General features: G+C 41.2%; 1 protein-coding gene across 1 annotated transcript in view; it reads right to left on the bottom strand.

Moving 5' to 3' along the window:
• Positions 1 to 469: 469 nt before the first annotated feature.
• The window catches only part of ubl3a (ubiquitin-like 3a), a 34,282-nt gene continuing 21,727 nt past the window's right edge, over positions 470 to 13,024 (bottom strand). The window contains exons 2-5 of the mRNA XM_056397103.1: positions 8,064 to 8,172; positions 5,933 to 6,019; positions 4,228 to 4,305; positions 470 to 2,395 (exon numbers count right to left, since the gene is read on the bottom strand). Of these exons, the coding sequence (XP_056253078.1) occupies positions 2,343 to 2,395; positions 4,228 to 4,305; positions 5,933 to 6,019; positions 8,064 to 8,172 (327 nt within the window). The 3' untranslated portion in view covers positions 470 to 2,342. The remainder of the gene's footprint in view (positions 2,396 to 4,227; positions 4,306 to 5,932; positions 6,020 to 8,063; positions 8,173 to 13,024) is intronic.

The following is a 13,024-nucleotide window of genomic DNA, read 5'->3' as shown; positions in this document are numbered from 1 at the left end:
GTCCATTTTACTTGACCACACTGTACCTTCATTTAGGTAAAATTCTGAATGCAGGAGTTTTACTTGTGGAGTATTTTTACATTTTTACAAAGAATCCAGCTACTTAACTCATAACTTCAAATGAAATGAGTCAGCTGATTTACTGATTTACTGTAGCTGTAGTTTTAACGTGTATAATTTCTAACTTAAACCAAGGTTTCTCCAAACCTCATCTGCTGACATTTTCCCCAAAGGACAAGTCATTTATCAAGTACAATTTCTCCATAAATATATTCACTATCCACTGTCACGTAGTCGTCACAAAGGGGAACTTCAGCTGAGTCAGCCATAAATACCCATCTGATTTAACAGTCTGTCGAAACACTGTTAAATATCATTGCCTTGTGTCAACAGTCAACGCTGTCAAACCCAAGTTACACTGTTTCAGGAATTTTATGATCTAAGCGCAGGGAGTCATGACAGAAGGCAGTGCACTTCAATAACCTTTATTTAGTTTACAGATGTATTCCATTTTGAAGTTTGGAGGAGGGAGAGGGAGCATTAGTGCTATTTACAATTGGTTTGAAAACGTTTATCTCTGTACAGATTTGAACCCTGATCAATATAAACAATATTTTTTTTAAGACCTAGTGCTGTTACAAAGCGATTCTTTTAAAGCAAAAAACCACAAAGAAAAAGGATTACATTAAATTATAAACAAATGAAAAAAATATAATAATAAAAGAGCACAGAAGAAAGAAAATAAAAGTACAGTCTGTCGATGATTAGGGTGGTTTTGCTGCTGTTAAGCACGAGACATTGTCAGCGAGTGACTGTGAACTGGCTAGAAGCTAACCGTATACACAATCATAGACTAAACACCAATATACTGTATATCAACAAGATCTAGATTCATCATGTTCTATATAAGATTCATATTAAATATATTCTACACGTTACCTTAGTTTGGAACATTACTTCCATTGGAAAAATATAAAATAAAACCATAAAACTTTTTATACATTTTTATTAATCTGATGAAGGAGCACATGCTTCAGTTGTGCAAAATGGACTTATTAATGCAGAGAGAGAATAAAGGAGAGAGAAATAAGCAAATTAAGACAAATAAGGAGCTTTTTTTCCATTCAGAGTTAATTTCCCTGCTAGAACAGCAATTGTCAGAGAGAGAGATCCGAAACAACACTGTTAAAAAAAACGGAGCACAATGAGCATTTCCTTGAGGAGGAGGGGGGGTTGCATCAGGTAGGGAAGAAAACTGACATGATGTTTTATTAATCACAACACTGGTCGGTCAGTAATATGCATGGACTGTCAAAACACAGTCACAAATGTCACGGACAAACAAATAACCAAAAACAAGACCACCAACATTGGTTTGTTTGTCTATTTGTTTGCTTGTTTAGGCTTTGTTTGGCTAAGATGTGACGACTGAGAGAGGAGGATGTGTTCGGTCTCTACAGCGCTTTGCAGATAAAAAGGAATAATTTCTCTCATGTGCCATTTAAGGGCACGTGCAGAGGAGGGCAGTATAAAGGACACAGTTGTGTGCATGTGTGTGTGTATGTTTGTGTGTGTTTGTGTTTGTGCGTGTGTCCTGGTTTGAGTTCTCTGAACAGGCACATCTAAGCTTTATCTGCTGCACTGAGGGAGATCACACAAGCACATATGGTTGGATGTGTAGCCAGGGTGTCATAATCATGTGTGTGTGTGTGTGTGTGTGTGTGTGTGTGTGTGTGTGTTCGCATGTTGGTGAGCTGTTAGTGGTTAAAATTGTCAGCGGTCTGTATGAGAAAACAAGGCCACACACACAAACTCGGGCACTGCATTACTATTACAACCAGCTAGAATGAGGAGCCAGTTAGGGACTGACTTTGAACAGACCAGTTGTGGATGGCTTGACAATGTGTGTATGTCTGCGTGCATGTGTATGGCAGAAGGCTTAAAAAGGTGTGCATTAAGAAAGAAAGAAAGAAAAAAAAAAAAAAAAAACCATGCAAATCCAGTTCCTCCCTCAAATTTTCAGTTATGACAAAAAAATCAAGTACAACAAAGGAATCAACTCTATCGTTAATCAATTTCCTGCTCCCAACTCTGAGTCCTGGATCAGCCTGAGCCTGCTGTCTTTCCATGAATGTGTGAGTGTATGAGAGAAGGAAGAAAAAGAAAACGAGAAGAGTGTGTGTGTTTGTGTGCGTGTGTGTGTATGTTTCGTTTTGTTTTTTGTATGCATATCTGCTTTGTGGACAGGCTGCAGGACAGGGGACAAGCTCATTAGGTCCAGAACGTTGAGGGTGAGAACAGATGAGAAGGGTGGGGGGGGGGCCGGCAGCGGAGGTGTGTATTTACAGAATGACACAGCAGTTACTCTCCCCGGTCTTCTCTCTATTCCTCTGACCTGGGAACACACACACACACACACACACACACACAGTCAAGGCAGGTAAACAGCCAAATATATATACGGTGAGAAATCGTTTGAAAACATTTTACTTTTAAATGTGATTTGAGGTCAGTTTCACAAACATACTGGTCTACAGAGTTAAGCCAGTCATGGAGAACGTCCACATTAAGCAAAGGAATTTGTAAACTCATCTTTTCAGCCCTGGGTCCAGACTAAAACAGCTTTTTATCTCCTCCAAACTGGAACAGACTCCAGATTGTGTAAAAAAAGCGAGTTGGTGTTTAGGGTAAACGGACGGCTGTGCGCCAGTTAAGTTAAGAGGGCATCCTTCAGTCGCCTCTGACTTTCACTCTGATCGTTCATCAGCTGAACATGAACCACTGATTATGTAGCAGAGTTGTTGCCATTTATCTGGAGATACAGTGATTTTGTCAGATGATGTTGTGATTTTATCACCGCAGCTCAGCAGCTTCAGAACGACTGCTGGTTAACATGCAGGGTTAATGGGCCACAATTAAAATCACAAAGTCATACTTTTTAAGCTGTCTGACAACAAAAAGAGAAAAATATGTAAATGAGAACGACTATACTGTGAATTCATCCACATTAAATCACAGTGCAGGTGACCACAGAGAGCAGATCAAGGTGTGGTGGGCTGAGACGTGGCGGAGTAGCCGGCTGGGTGTGGAGCCGCAGCGAGGGTTATGTGGCAGCAAAGTTACGAAGACCACTTATAACTTATTCTGTAATCATGCATTTAAAAAGGCAGAAAAGTCACAAAAGGTGAGCTGTTCTATCTGTTCCACTGTTCGGCTGTGATGCAGTTTTGTTGTTTGCCAACTGAAAAGAAGGTGAAGAAGAAGAGATTTAGCCGCTTTGGTGTTGTTCAGGCGTTTCACAGTGAGCAGAGGTCTCGACAGGAATGATCTGGAAACACTAATGTGAGTTCAAATTGTTTTCACAGCATTTTCAAATTTGGACAACTTAACATAAACATTGTGCGGTAAGATAAAAGCGCCGCTGTCTCATTGATCTGAACGTGGACGCTCTGTCGGGAATGGAGGGTCCGGCAAAAAAAAAACACACAGGCTTGGGTCAAATCACGCACAACTTTTACTGTAATACCAGTGGGATGTGATTGACGGCCACTCAAAAAAAAAAACCAACAAACAATCTAGATTTATTTATTATAAACCAACGTGTAGCATTTTGGCTTCACTCGTGGATCTGTTAACTCAACCAGGACCTCGGGGATTGTACTTCATGTCTCACTGGTGCCTGACGCCACACGCCCCCACCACTGCAGCCCCTTGTGTTTTCTCTGCTCTTTCTTCACTTCAGTTCACAATTGGACTTTGTCTTGTAATTGCTCATCCAGGAAACACAGGTTTTCTTCTGGAGTCAGGTAATTATTTATTTTACCTAACCTTACCTTTCGTTCATTATACCCAGAATGCATTGCAAATTAGTCCTACTAAAGTGTGCTTTGTGCGACCAGCGAACTTAGATGTGTCTCTGATCTCTATTTGTTAGATCTAATAATCCACAGCCGAGGTCAGCCCCCGTCTCTGCATAAAATCACCTCATACTACACAATCACAAAAAAAGAGACCTGTCACCTAATATGATTTATATTAGCTGTGTATTCTGCACAATGTGCTGTATCTTGGGGATACATTTAAGGGAGCCAATTATTTGCACCAGTGGCTCTTCCTAAAACAGAAGCCATGTGTGGAGATAAATAATGGCTGGGAGAACAACGTTTAAAGTTGTTCAGAGTGTGAAAGCCGTCTGAAAAGAAAGAAGGGAGACAGAACGCTGGTTACCTTGGGAATTTGGCTCAGGCAAAGTCTCTCTGGCAACTAAATGCATCACTGTGGTCTTCCCCAAGGGCAGTTTGAGGGCTAGCAGGGGGAGAAATGAGAGAGACAGACAGAGAGTTAGAGGTTATTCAGTTAACGACAGTAGATCTGTCTTTACAAAGTCAGTCACCATCAGTGTCACCTGACGCTTCAGCTGTTCTCTGAGATAGCAGAATACAAATTCTGCTACACTGGAAAGAGTTAAGCGTTATGGTAATGAACCGTAGATAAAGAGCTACATTTAAACTGCTTCAATAATAAGCTGTGGCTGAAGGTGTGAAAATATATGACTGTAAAGTCATTTTATTTCAAAATAATAATCTTTGCAGGTAAGGAAAGAGTCTGAAATGGCCAAGAAGGTAAACCTTTATGTAAAGCAAGTATTTGAACAATGGCAGTTATTTCACACAGGCTGATTGGCTGCTGCTGAAAGTCATAATGTTTCCCACTGCATGAAATGTGTAAATCACTCAGCAAACTCTCGATAGAAAATCAAAATCAAATCAGAATCGAAAATATTTGGTGATGCCACCATCATATGTCATTTATTTTGTCCCAAATCAATGATTATCAGAATTAACTATTGGCATTTTCATTTTACACACAGGAAGCGTTTGATCACATATAATGCACATGTAATGTGTTTTCAAATTCAGTGATTTTTTCATGTATTTGCCATATTGCAATATTGAAAATATACTTGTCGATACTGTAATATTGATTTCAAGCATACTGGTGTCCTACTTTCAACCCCATTACCAACAACAATAATGTAACTTTGACAAAAACACAACTGAGCATGGATTACCTGTCTAAAGTTGTTCATCAGTGTGTTTTTATACCAATATGAAAGGAAATCAGCGGCTGCCAGGAAGACGGGTGAAATGCATTCTTCTCCAATTATTTTATGCTTTGTGATATAACAGGTTCCACTAGTCCTGCTGTGATATTTGATGAAATAAAACTGATCAAAGCTGATCTCTTCGCTCCAATACTTACTCCCCAAAACTGCATTTCAGTCCTGTGTGTATGTGTGTGTGTGTGTGCGCGTGTGTGTGCGCGTGCAGTGTCTGTGTTTGCATTTCAAAGCCACTGGGAGTTTTTGCCTCGACTTTAGGAGGATTCTGTGTCGGCGTGCGAACATGTTAAACCAAAGATAAGGGAATTATCAGATAGATAATGGGATGGGTGTAAAAGGGTTAGGGACGGCCATAACCCCATTAACCACACAAAACACCAGTCAAATCAAAATTGGGTTGAGTAGACGAAAAGGCCTAAAAGCCAGAGAGAAGTGAAGAACGCCGCCTCAAAAGAAGACATCCTCTTTTTTTCTGTTCACTTATGGCATTCATTTTCACGCCCCCCTCCCTTTCTGTCTCTTCTTTGTGCTGCCTGAGGTCTACTCCAACGCCAGCCTTGCCCCTTTCCTGACCAGCCTCTTTCCCCTTCTTTTTCTGTATTTCCTCTCTCCTCCCTCTCTCCGTCAAAGCAGGCTTGTCCAGAGCACTGAGGTACCTCTGTTCTGCGGCTCAGGAAAAGGATGAGAACAGCAAAGAACTTTCCAGCAACACACTGCTGTGATTTTGTGTGCATGGCTACGAGCGCATAAGTGTTTTTTGTTTTTTTTTGGTTTTTTGGGAGGGGAGGTGTGTTTTCTGTGTTTTCTCACCTCCTAGTGTTACGTTGCCGTGTAGAAAACGTCCCTGGTAGATCAGCCTCAGGATGTTAGGACTGCTGACCTGCTCTTCCTCCCAGTCTGAAAGAAAAAAAAGGGGCCGAGAGAGATGGAAAGAGAGAGTTAAAGAGAAAAGTGAACATGGAGTGAAAAGCTTCATATATCCTGTTTATCGCTTCTTTATCTTTTTCCGTAATATCACGTAAAGTTTGTCTTAAATTTCCACATTTAACCACTTTCGCATTAAAACACCATCATCATTATCATTACTGTATAATCTATAATATCACAACCTTTTAATTGCTACCTGCTATTGAATTTTCTTTAAAAAGGAATTTAATTGTTAAGAGGCTCTGACTTCAGTTCGGCGGAGCTATATGATGAGAAGCTACTATACCAGTCCTGTGTTGTGTCAATCTCAGACTTACAGTATAATGAAAAGAAATCAGTCATTGCATCGCGGAAAGAATGACCACCAACAACCGCACTGAAGATATTTTAAGACATTCATGGCCTTTATTTTAGATTATTACATCCAGAATGTATAATATGTGGGCTTTGTGGGATTCACTACAGAATGTGAGAAAGACTCAGAGCAAGAGAAGAAAAGGTGTGGCTTGGGAAGAGCTGAAGACAAAAGTGACGGCATTAAATGAGAGAGCAGCGAGAGAGGAGGGGTGGTGTTGCACGGCAGCAGAGTCTGGCGACCAGATGTTTGTCTCCAGCTAAACAAGAGGGTGTTGGTGATGAGTGAACGCCTGCTCTGGGTCTCACAGGGTTCAGATCTGATGTCTGAGAGGAACATATCAGAAACCGACAGGACGGAACGGAAACTTCCTCTCGTGGAAGAGAATCTGGGTCCATCGGTATAATTTATAGTTTTTCACGCAAGGTGGGCTTCTGCTGAATCGGACTACATTCACAGCACCGTGGGAAAAGGCTGCAGTCTGTGCAGATCTGAAGGTGGTGTAAGGTCGGAAGTATCAAATGAATTCTAACACTGGTGTAGCAGCACTTAGGGAGTGGGTGTATTACAGAAAGGAGGTGGCTGCACTGCAATCCCACATTCCTGTATGCAATGATAATCAGGCTGACAGGAGGAGGGCGATCTAATTACCCTCCACCAAAGATTTGCACATTCCTATACTGCTACACAGACCTACATGTAAGTCATTAGCAGTGGGTTTGAATGTGATCTCAGCTCTCTGGAAACAAGAGTATAGCTCCTCAGCTGCCTTTATCGTCATTTTAGAAAACACAGCCAAGCTAAGTCATATCGTCTGGTTTCCAAGTGCATTAGCAGCTAAACAATTACTACTTCTGCAAACATACTGCAGCTGTGCTTATACAATAATGTGATTTATTACAAAATAGCACAATATGGGTTTGAGTTATCTATGTGCAGAATGTGGGAAAACAGCAAACGTTCCAGTGAGCATATCAAAGACCGCATACCAAAATATAGTCGTTTACATTTTTGCAGCTAATGTGAAGCAGACATGCGAGTCACAAAAGCACGGGGATCTCAAGTTTAAATAATGCAGCTCGGAGACAGGTATGTTTTGTGCATCTTAATCCACAAGGAGTGAAATGTGTTATGTTGGCTCACATAACCACTATTGTGATAACTTGAAATCATCCCCACGGCAAGTTTAAATCTTAAGTTCTTTCTTTGGGGAATGTATATTTAACAACCATGTTGGAAAAAGAGTAATCAAAAAAAAAAGATTAAGTAATCACTGCTCTCTTTAGCCAACAAACCGTCAACTGACTACACATCTCCAAAGACTCTCCCACTGACGGAGGAACTGTGACCTGAAAGTCTGTTGACTTTCTGCTGTCACATTAAAGCTGCATTAATTGTTTTTGGCCACGATCAGTGATGGACTGTTTTTAAGGTGCTTATACTTCACGTTGGTATTTCCATTTCATGCTACTTTGACTCCACATCATTACATAGGGAATATTGTACTTTTTACTCCACTCCTACATTATTTCAGTTATAATGAAGATGAATAAATGGCTGCATGACTTTTTCATTATCTTAACCATATGATTACACATGCTTCTGTCACTTCTTCCATCATTGCCAGGAACACTGCGGTATCTGGATGGAGACACTTACCCATCGGCCAGTTGTCATAGACGTGTTTGGCAATGTCTGCAGCCGAGTCATTGGGAGAGAAGAGGAACTCTTTCGTCTTCCCGCTGACTAAAATAAGCCGCAGGTTTATCTGCAACACAGATAAAAACAAGAAAGGCACGTTAGAACTGTGAACTGAGAAACACTATTGGGCACATTAAATGGGATATATCACAAACAACTGTCAAATGTGTCACATTAAACAAAGTGGAATCAGGAAGCACACAGATTCAAGTTAAGTAATTTCATAGGCAACAGGAGATGGATATGAGAACCCTAAGGAGCGTCTTTCCGCAGGATCAGCTCCCATCTGTCTCCCCGACTTCCTCTTCACTTTTTCTCTCATCCCTCACACTCTCCGTTTCTTTATCCTTGGTTCCCAATTCTGTCCCTGACCGGCAGCTTATCACCTTCTCACCAGCCAGTCGTCTGGCTTTGCTTTATTCTCTTGCCTGTACAATGCTTTAAACCTATACTTTATCATGTGATATTCTTCATGAGACTGAAAACCTGTCCAACATTTAACTACAAATTAAAGGCCATGTGCACATTTTGTCAGCTATTTGCTGTCTGCTAACTGCATTTTCCAATTACATTTTCATTGCTTTTTTGTCATGTATTACTTTTTCTGGGTTAATTTCCTGGCAAGGAGTACAACATTAAAACCCTCTGGGTTACCGACACAAGGTAAATTTAGATTGGTATTATTCCTGAATGAGACTGAGTATCTTTCAACACGACCAACCTGGACTCTCACTGTGTAAAACATGAACAGTTAGCTGGTGTGCAATATTGAACGCTGCTAAAATGTGCACTCTGGCCCAAACAGCTTAACCCAGTAGTCAGTGGTAACAGCCAAGTATAATAATAAATGACCAATGGTGTGATTTTCAGTAGGCCAGTCCTCTTTCATTTGTCCCCTTTATACAGAGGTCAGAGGTCAGAGTCAGGTACTGAACAGCACCTCTGGAGCCAGCGTCTTGCTCAAGGACACTTCAGCAGGTCATTATGGGGTCTATCGCATGATTTTTAAGGTGGGAACAGGCCTTGAGATAATAACTACAGAGAAGAGGCAAAATCCCCCAAATCCTGATAAAAACACAAATTCTAACACACAAGGACCAAAACAGAATTACAACCAGTTTGTCTAATACAGAAAGCTTTGTAAAATGCTCATTTTAAATGAGGAGGTGGATGTGAAGATGAGGGCAACGCAGATTGTAAACTCTTCAGTGGGAGCTGGAGGTCTCTGTGCTAAAACCTACTGAACTGGATTATTCTCTCTCACAGCAAACAGCTATTTTCCTGACTCTTCGCTGTTTTCTGTTATATTATCAATATTTTTTAATATACTGTGAATGAGCGATGAGCAGCGACTTGATCAAAGGTCAAACACTTACAATCATTACACAGCACAACCTGTATGAGCATCAACATAATCTGACTGTCCAATTATTTGTGACATCCAAATTATAACTATCATCAACCCAACGATGAAAATGTGTGTCTGCTTTTACTCTCACCATTAATCAGCCAAACATAGAAGTGAACTAAGCACAGCGAGATGTTTTGCATTTAAAGCCATTAGGATGCAGATCAGGGGTTATATCTCAGCTGGCATGACGTGTATTCAGCAGCGGTATAGTGTGCCTTTAAGAGCCTGAGCAAAGGTCTGTGGTGTGTGTTTGCCTTTGCTTACTGTATTTGTGTGTCTGGCCTGCAGTGCTTGCGCATGGCACAAGCACGTGTGCGTCATTGTTGCCAGTGTGTTTCCATGTGCCGAGCGTCTGCACCCCCACCCCCACCACCACCACCACCATCACCAAACCTACTCTGCTGAGCAACACACACACACACGTGAATACGTATACACACATACTCACACTCAGAGCTTGCTGCAGTGATGTAACAGAGCTAACACCAACGGATTGAAACACAGATCTTTGTAAGCACGTTATCAAATCAGCTTATAGGTTTAAGCATGGAGAGCCACACAGACACACACACACACACACACACGCTGAACATATATACAAAACAATGCAAACACATATAGTGATAATCTGAATATATATATAGATATATATATATATACATACATACATACAACATGTATGTGTTTGTAAACTTCTTACATTCTTACATTGCATTTGTGGAGGGCCAGTTTTAACTACACAGACAGATTGTATGGAAAATGTATGTTATTATATCTGCTACCTGTTTTTATTCACATACAGCCTGAGACAACACCTGAGACTGACACTCTCAGTGAGACAGATGAAGGCACATAATGAGGAAGAGGCATGCAGAGGAAGCCCCTTTACACAAGCAAGGTCTTTCTCCTTCCTGGTTGAACACCTGGTCGTTACCATGGTGTCTCCATGGCGACAGCCAGTGGTGGGTGGCTTAACCTGATAACACCTACAAGATAGCTTTATACCCCCCCCCCTCCACCTCCTCCTTCCTGCCCATTTTCCATTGTGTCACATCATATTGTCTTCCTCTCCTTGCAGCAATCTCTGCATCCCCCTCCCTCGCTCTGTCTGTTTCACTCCGTCTCTCTCTCCCCCACTCTGTCAATCTCTTGTGCTGCACAATATATACAGTGGAGGAATGTACAAGGACAGAATAACAACAGGCACTGAGCCAGCCTCAATTAAACAGGGGAAACTCAGCCTTTGCCCGCTTATCATCAACCTGCACAACTTTCAATCTCTGTATCTGCTTCTCTCCCCCCTTCCCCCATTTTCTTCCTGGTGACACGTGACAAATCAAAGGAAAAACCCAATGGAGACAGTGTCCTCCATCATCATCATCAATACACAAAATGAGGGAATATCTATTCAAATAATGGTGTTCATCCCTGCAGTACAGTCCAGAGACTTGTGTGAGCTTTGAAACTGTGCAGCTCGTGCTGGAACAACACCTTACTATGAAACATTAAGCTTGGTTTTTCCAATAATTTAGGCTTCTATTTCCTTGCATCACCCTTTATTCTGATTCTGATTTTAACTGAATCAAGGTCTCTCTTGCTCTTGTTCCTCTCCCCCCTCCCCCTGAGGGTCACTGTGCCTTCTCCCTGGACTCTCTTCCGCAAAGAGGCTGGTAATGTGGTTTCACAGCCAGCACAGGGAAGTATATTCAATTACAACCTACTCTCCGTAACAAACACAACAGCTCCGGGTATGTGGAGAGCATACATGCATAAACATACATATACATGACGTACACATATCCGCAGACAAACAGTCAGTTACTCATGCATACACACGGCATGTGAAAAATCAGCTGTATGAAGGCTTCGCCACTTTGCAGAGCAGGTGGAGAGCTGCAAGAAGAGACTTACTGAGTATTACACTTCCCCAATGTGAGGATGTGGATGTATTTGTGAGTTCTGGTATCAAAATGCTGAAACATCCTGGTGCAGCAGCTTCTATTCCTGGCTACTTCTGACAATAAACAAACAACGAAACAGGCGAGTTGTGCACGAAACTGGTGACGCAGCTCCCTGCTTGTCAAGTTTCCTCTTCAGACCAGACTTTCAGACACACTACAATAATGTCACCCTGCTGCCAAGTAGTGCTATGGTGTAAACATGTGAAGTAAGCAGACCCTCTTGGCTAAACACTGTTTGTACACGGTGGAGAGGAGGAAATTCAAAACCATCTATAATTATTCCTCCTTGAGTACCGCTCTCAACTCTTTCTCGAGGCAATTGTGTGTGTGTGTGTGTGTGTGTGTGTGTGTGTGTGCGCGTCCGTGTGTGTATGTGCGTATGTATGTTTATGTGTGCTTGTGTTTATAAGAGCATTAAAGAGTATTGCTGCTCTTTAGACCCTCTGCAGCAGTCAACAAATTACAGAGTGGGAAGCCTTCCTGTGGGAATATATTAGAGCAACTTTATATGTAGTCTGCGCAGTAAGGTTAGCCACTGCTGTCAGTGTGGATTCCTAACTGTATGAATGAATTTAAGAGAGGAGGTGGGTGATTAGCTCGACTGCGGTCTGTTTAAAGCAAGCCAGCTGGATCCAGAAGCCGCCCGCTTTGACTTGCCCATTAAATCTGGAGAAAATTTGACCGTAAACTCAAGAATGTAGCTACACAGCACTTTAACTACACAAATCCCACATGAATTATCAGTCGCTGATTTTATTGATAATTACTTGTAGGCACTTTTCTTTCTGGCACCGATTTCTGTCTGTCGGATTTCAATGAATATTAACAGCTACAAAAACAGCAGACTACTGTAATAGGCTATTTGTGGCTTGTTGGACAAACTGTGAATAAACTGCACCTTAAGAAAAAGAAGAAAAAGAGCAGCCAGAGAGACACTTGTCCCATCTTTAATTAGTCAAAACAGAGTATATAAAACAGCTTTGCAAGCTCTTCCTGATTTTGCAATACTGCAATTATTAATTCCAATTAGCATACAAATTCCATCAAGGAATCAATACTTTCTTTAATTAAAACACACTGAAACGGGTGTTTTGAAGGAGTCAGTGCACATGAAGGAACAAAAGAGATGAATGCATGTTTCAGAAGCTGCAGCTTCATGTTGCTCAGGAACATAAACTCTTTTGATTTGTCAAATAACCTCATTCTGACTTCAACGTACTGAATACAATATTATAAACAGAGGGGTTTTTTTGTTGTTCGTACGAGTTGATTTCTTTGTGTGCACACATACACACAGACAGAGTGGTTACATAACAATGGCTGGCTGATAATAGTGTGATACGAGAAACAAAGCCCAAGGCAAGGATTTGTAATCTCAGAGTCTCTTTTAGTACCTGTGTCTAAGAGTTGGGGGGGGGTTGCACATTACTGCAATCAGTTTTTAGGCACCTTCTCAAACTGGTTTTTGTTATTTTCATTTTCCATCCTCAAAATGTGGTCTCTTTAATATTCATTTCAAAGCCTGACACATTACTAACTTAAGATTA

Source organism: Seriola aureovittata, chromosome 15 (genome assembly GCF_021018895.1).
Source record: "Seriola aureovittata isolate HTS-2021-v1 ecotype China chromosome 15, ASM2101889v1, whole genome shotgun sequence".
Classification (NCBI taxonomy): Eukaryota; Metazoa; Chordata; class Actinopteri; order Carangiformes; family Carangidae; genus Seriola; species Seriola aureovittata.
The sequence above is the reverse complement of the archived record's forward strand: the minus strand, read 5'-3'. Positions and strand labels throughout refer to the sequence as shown.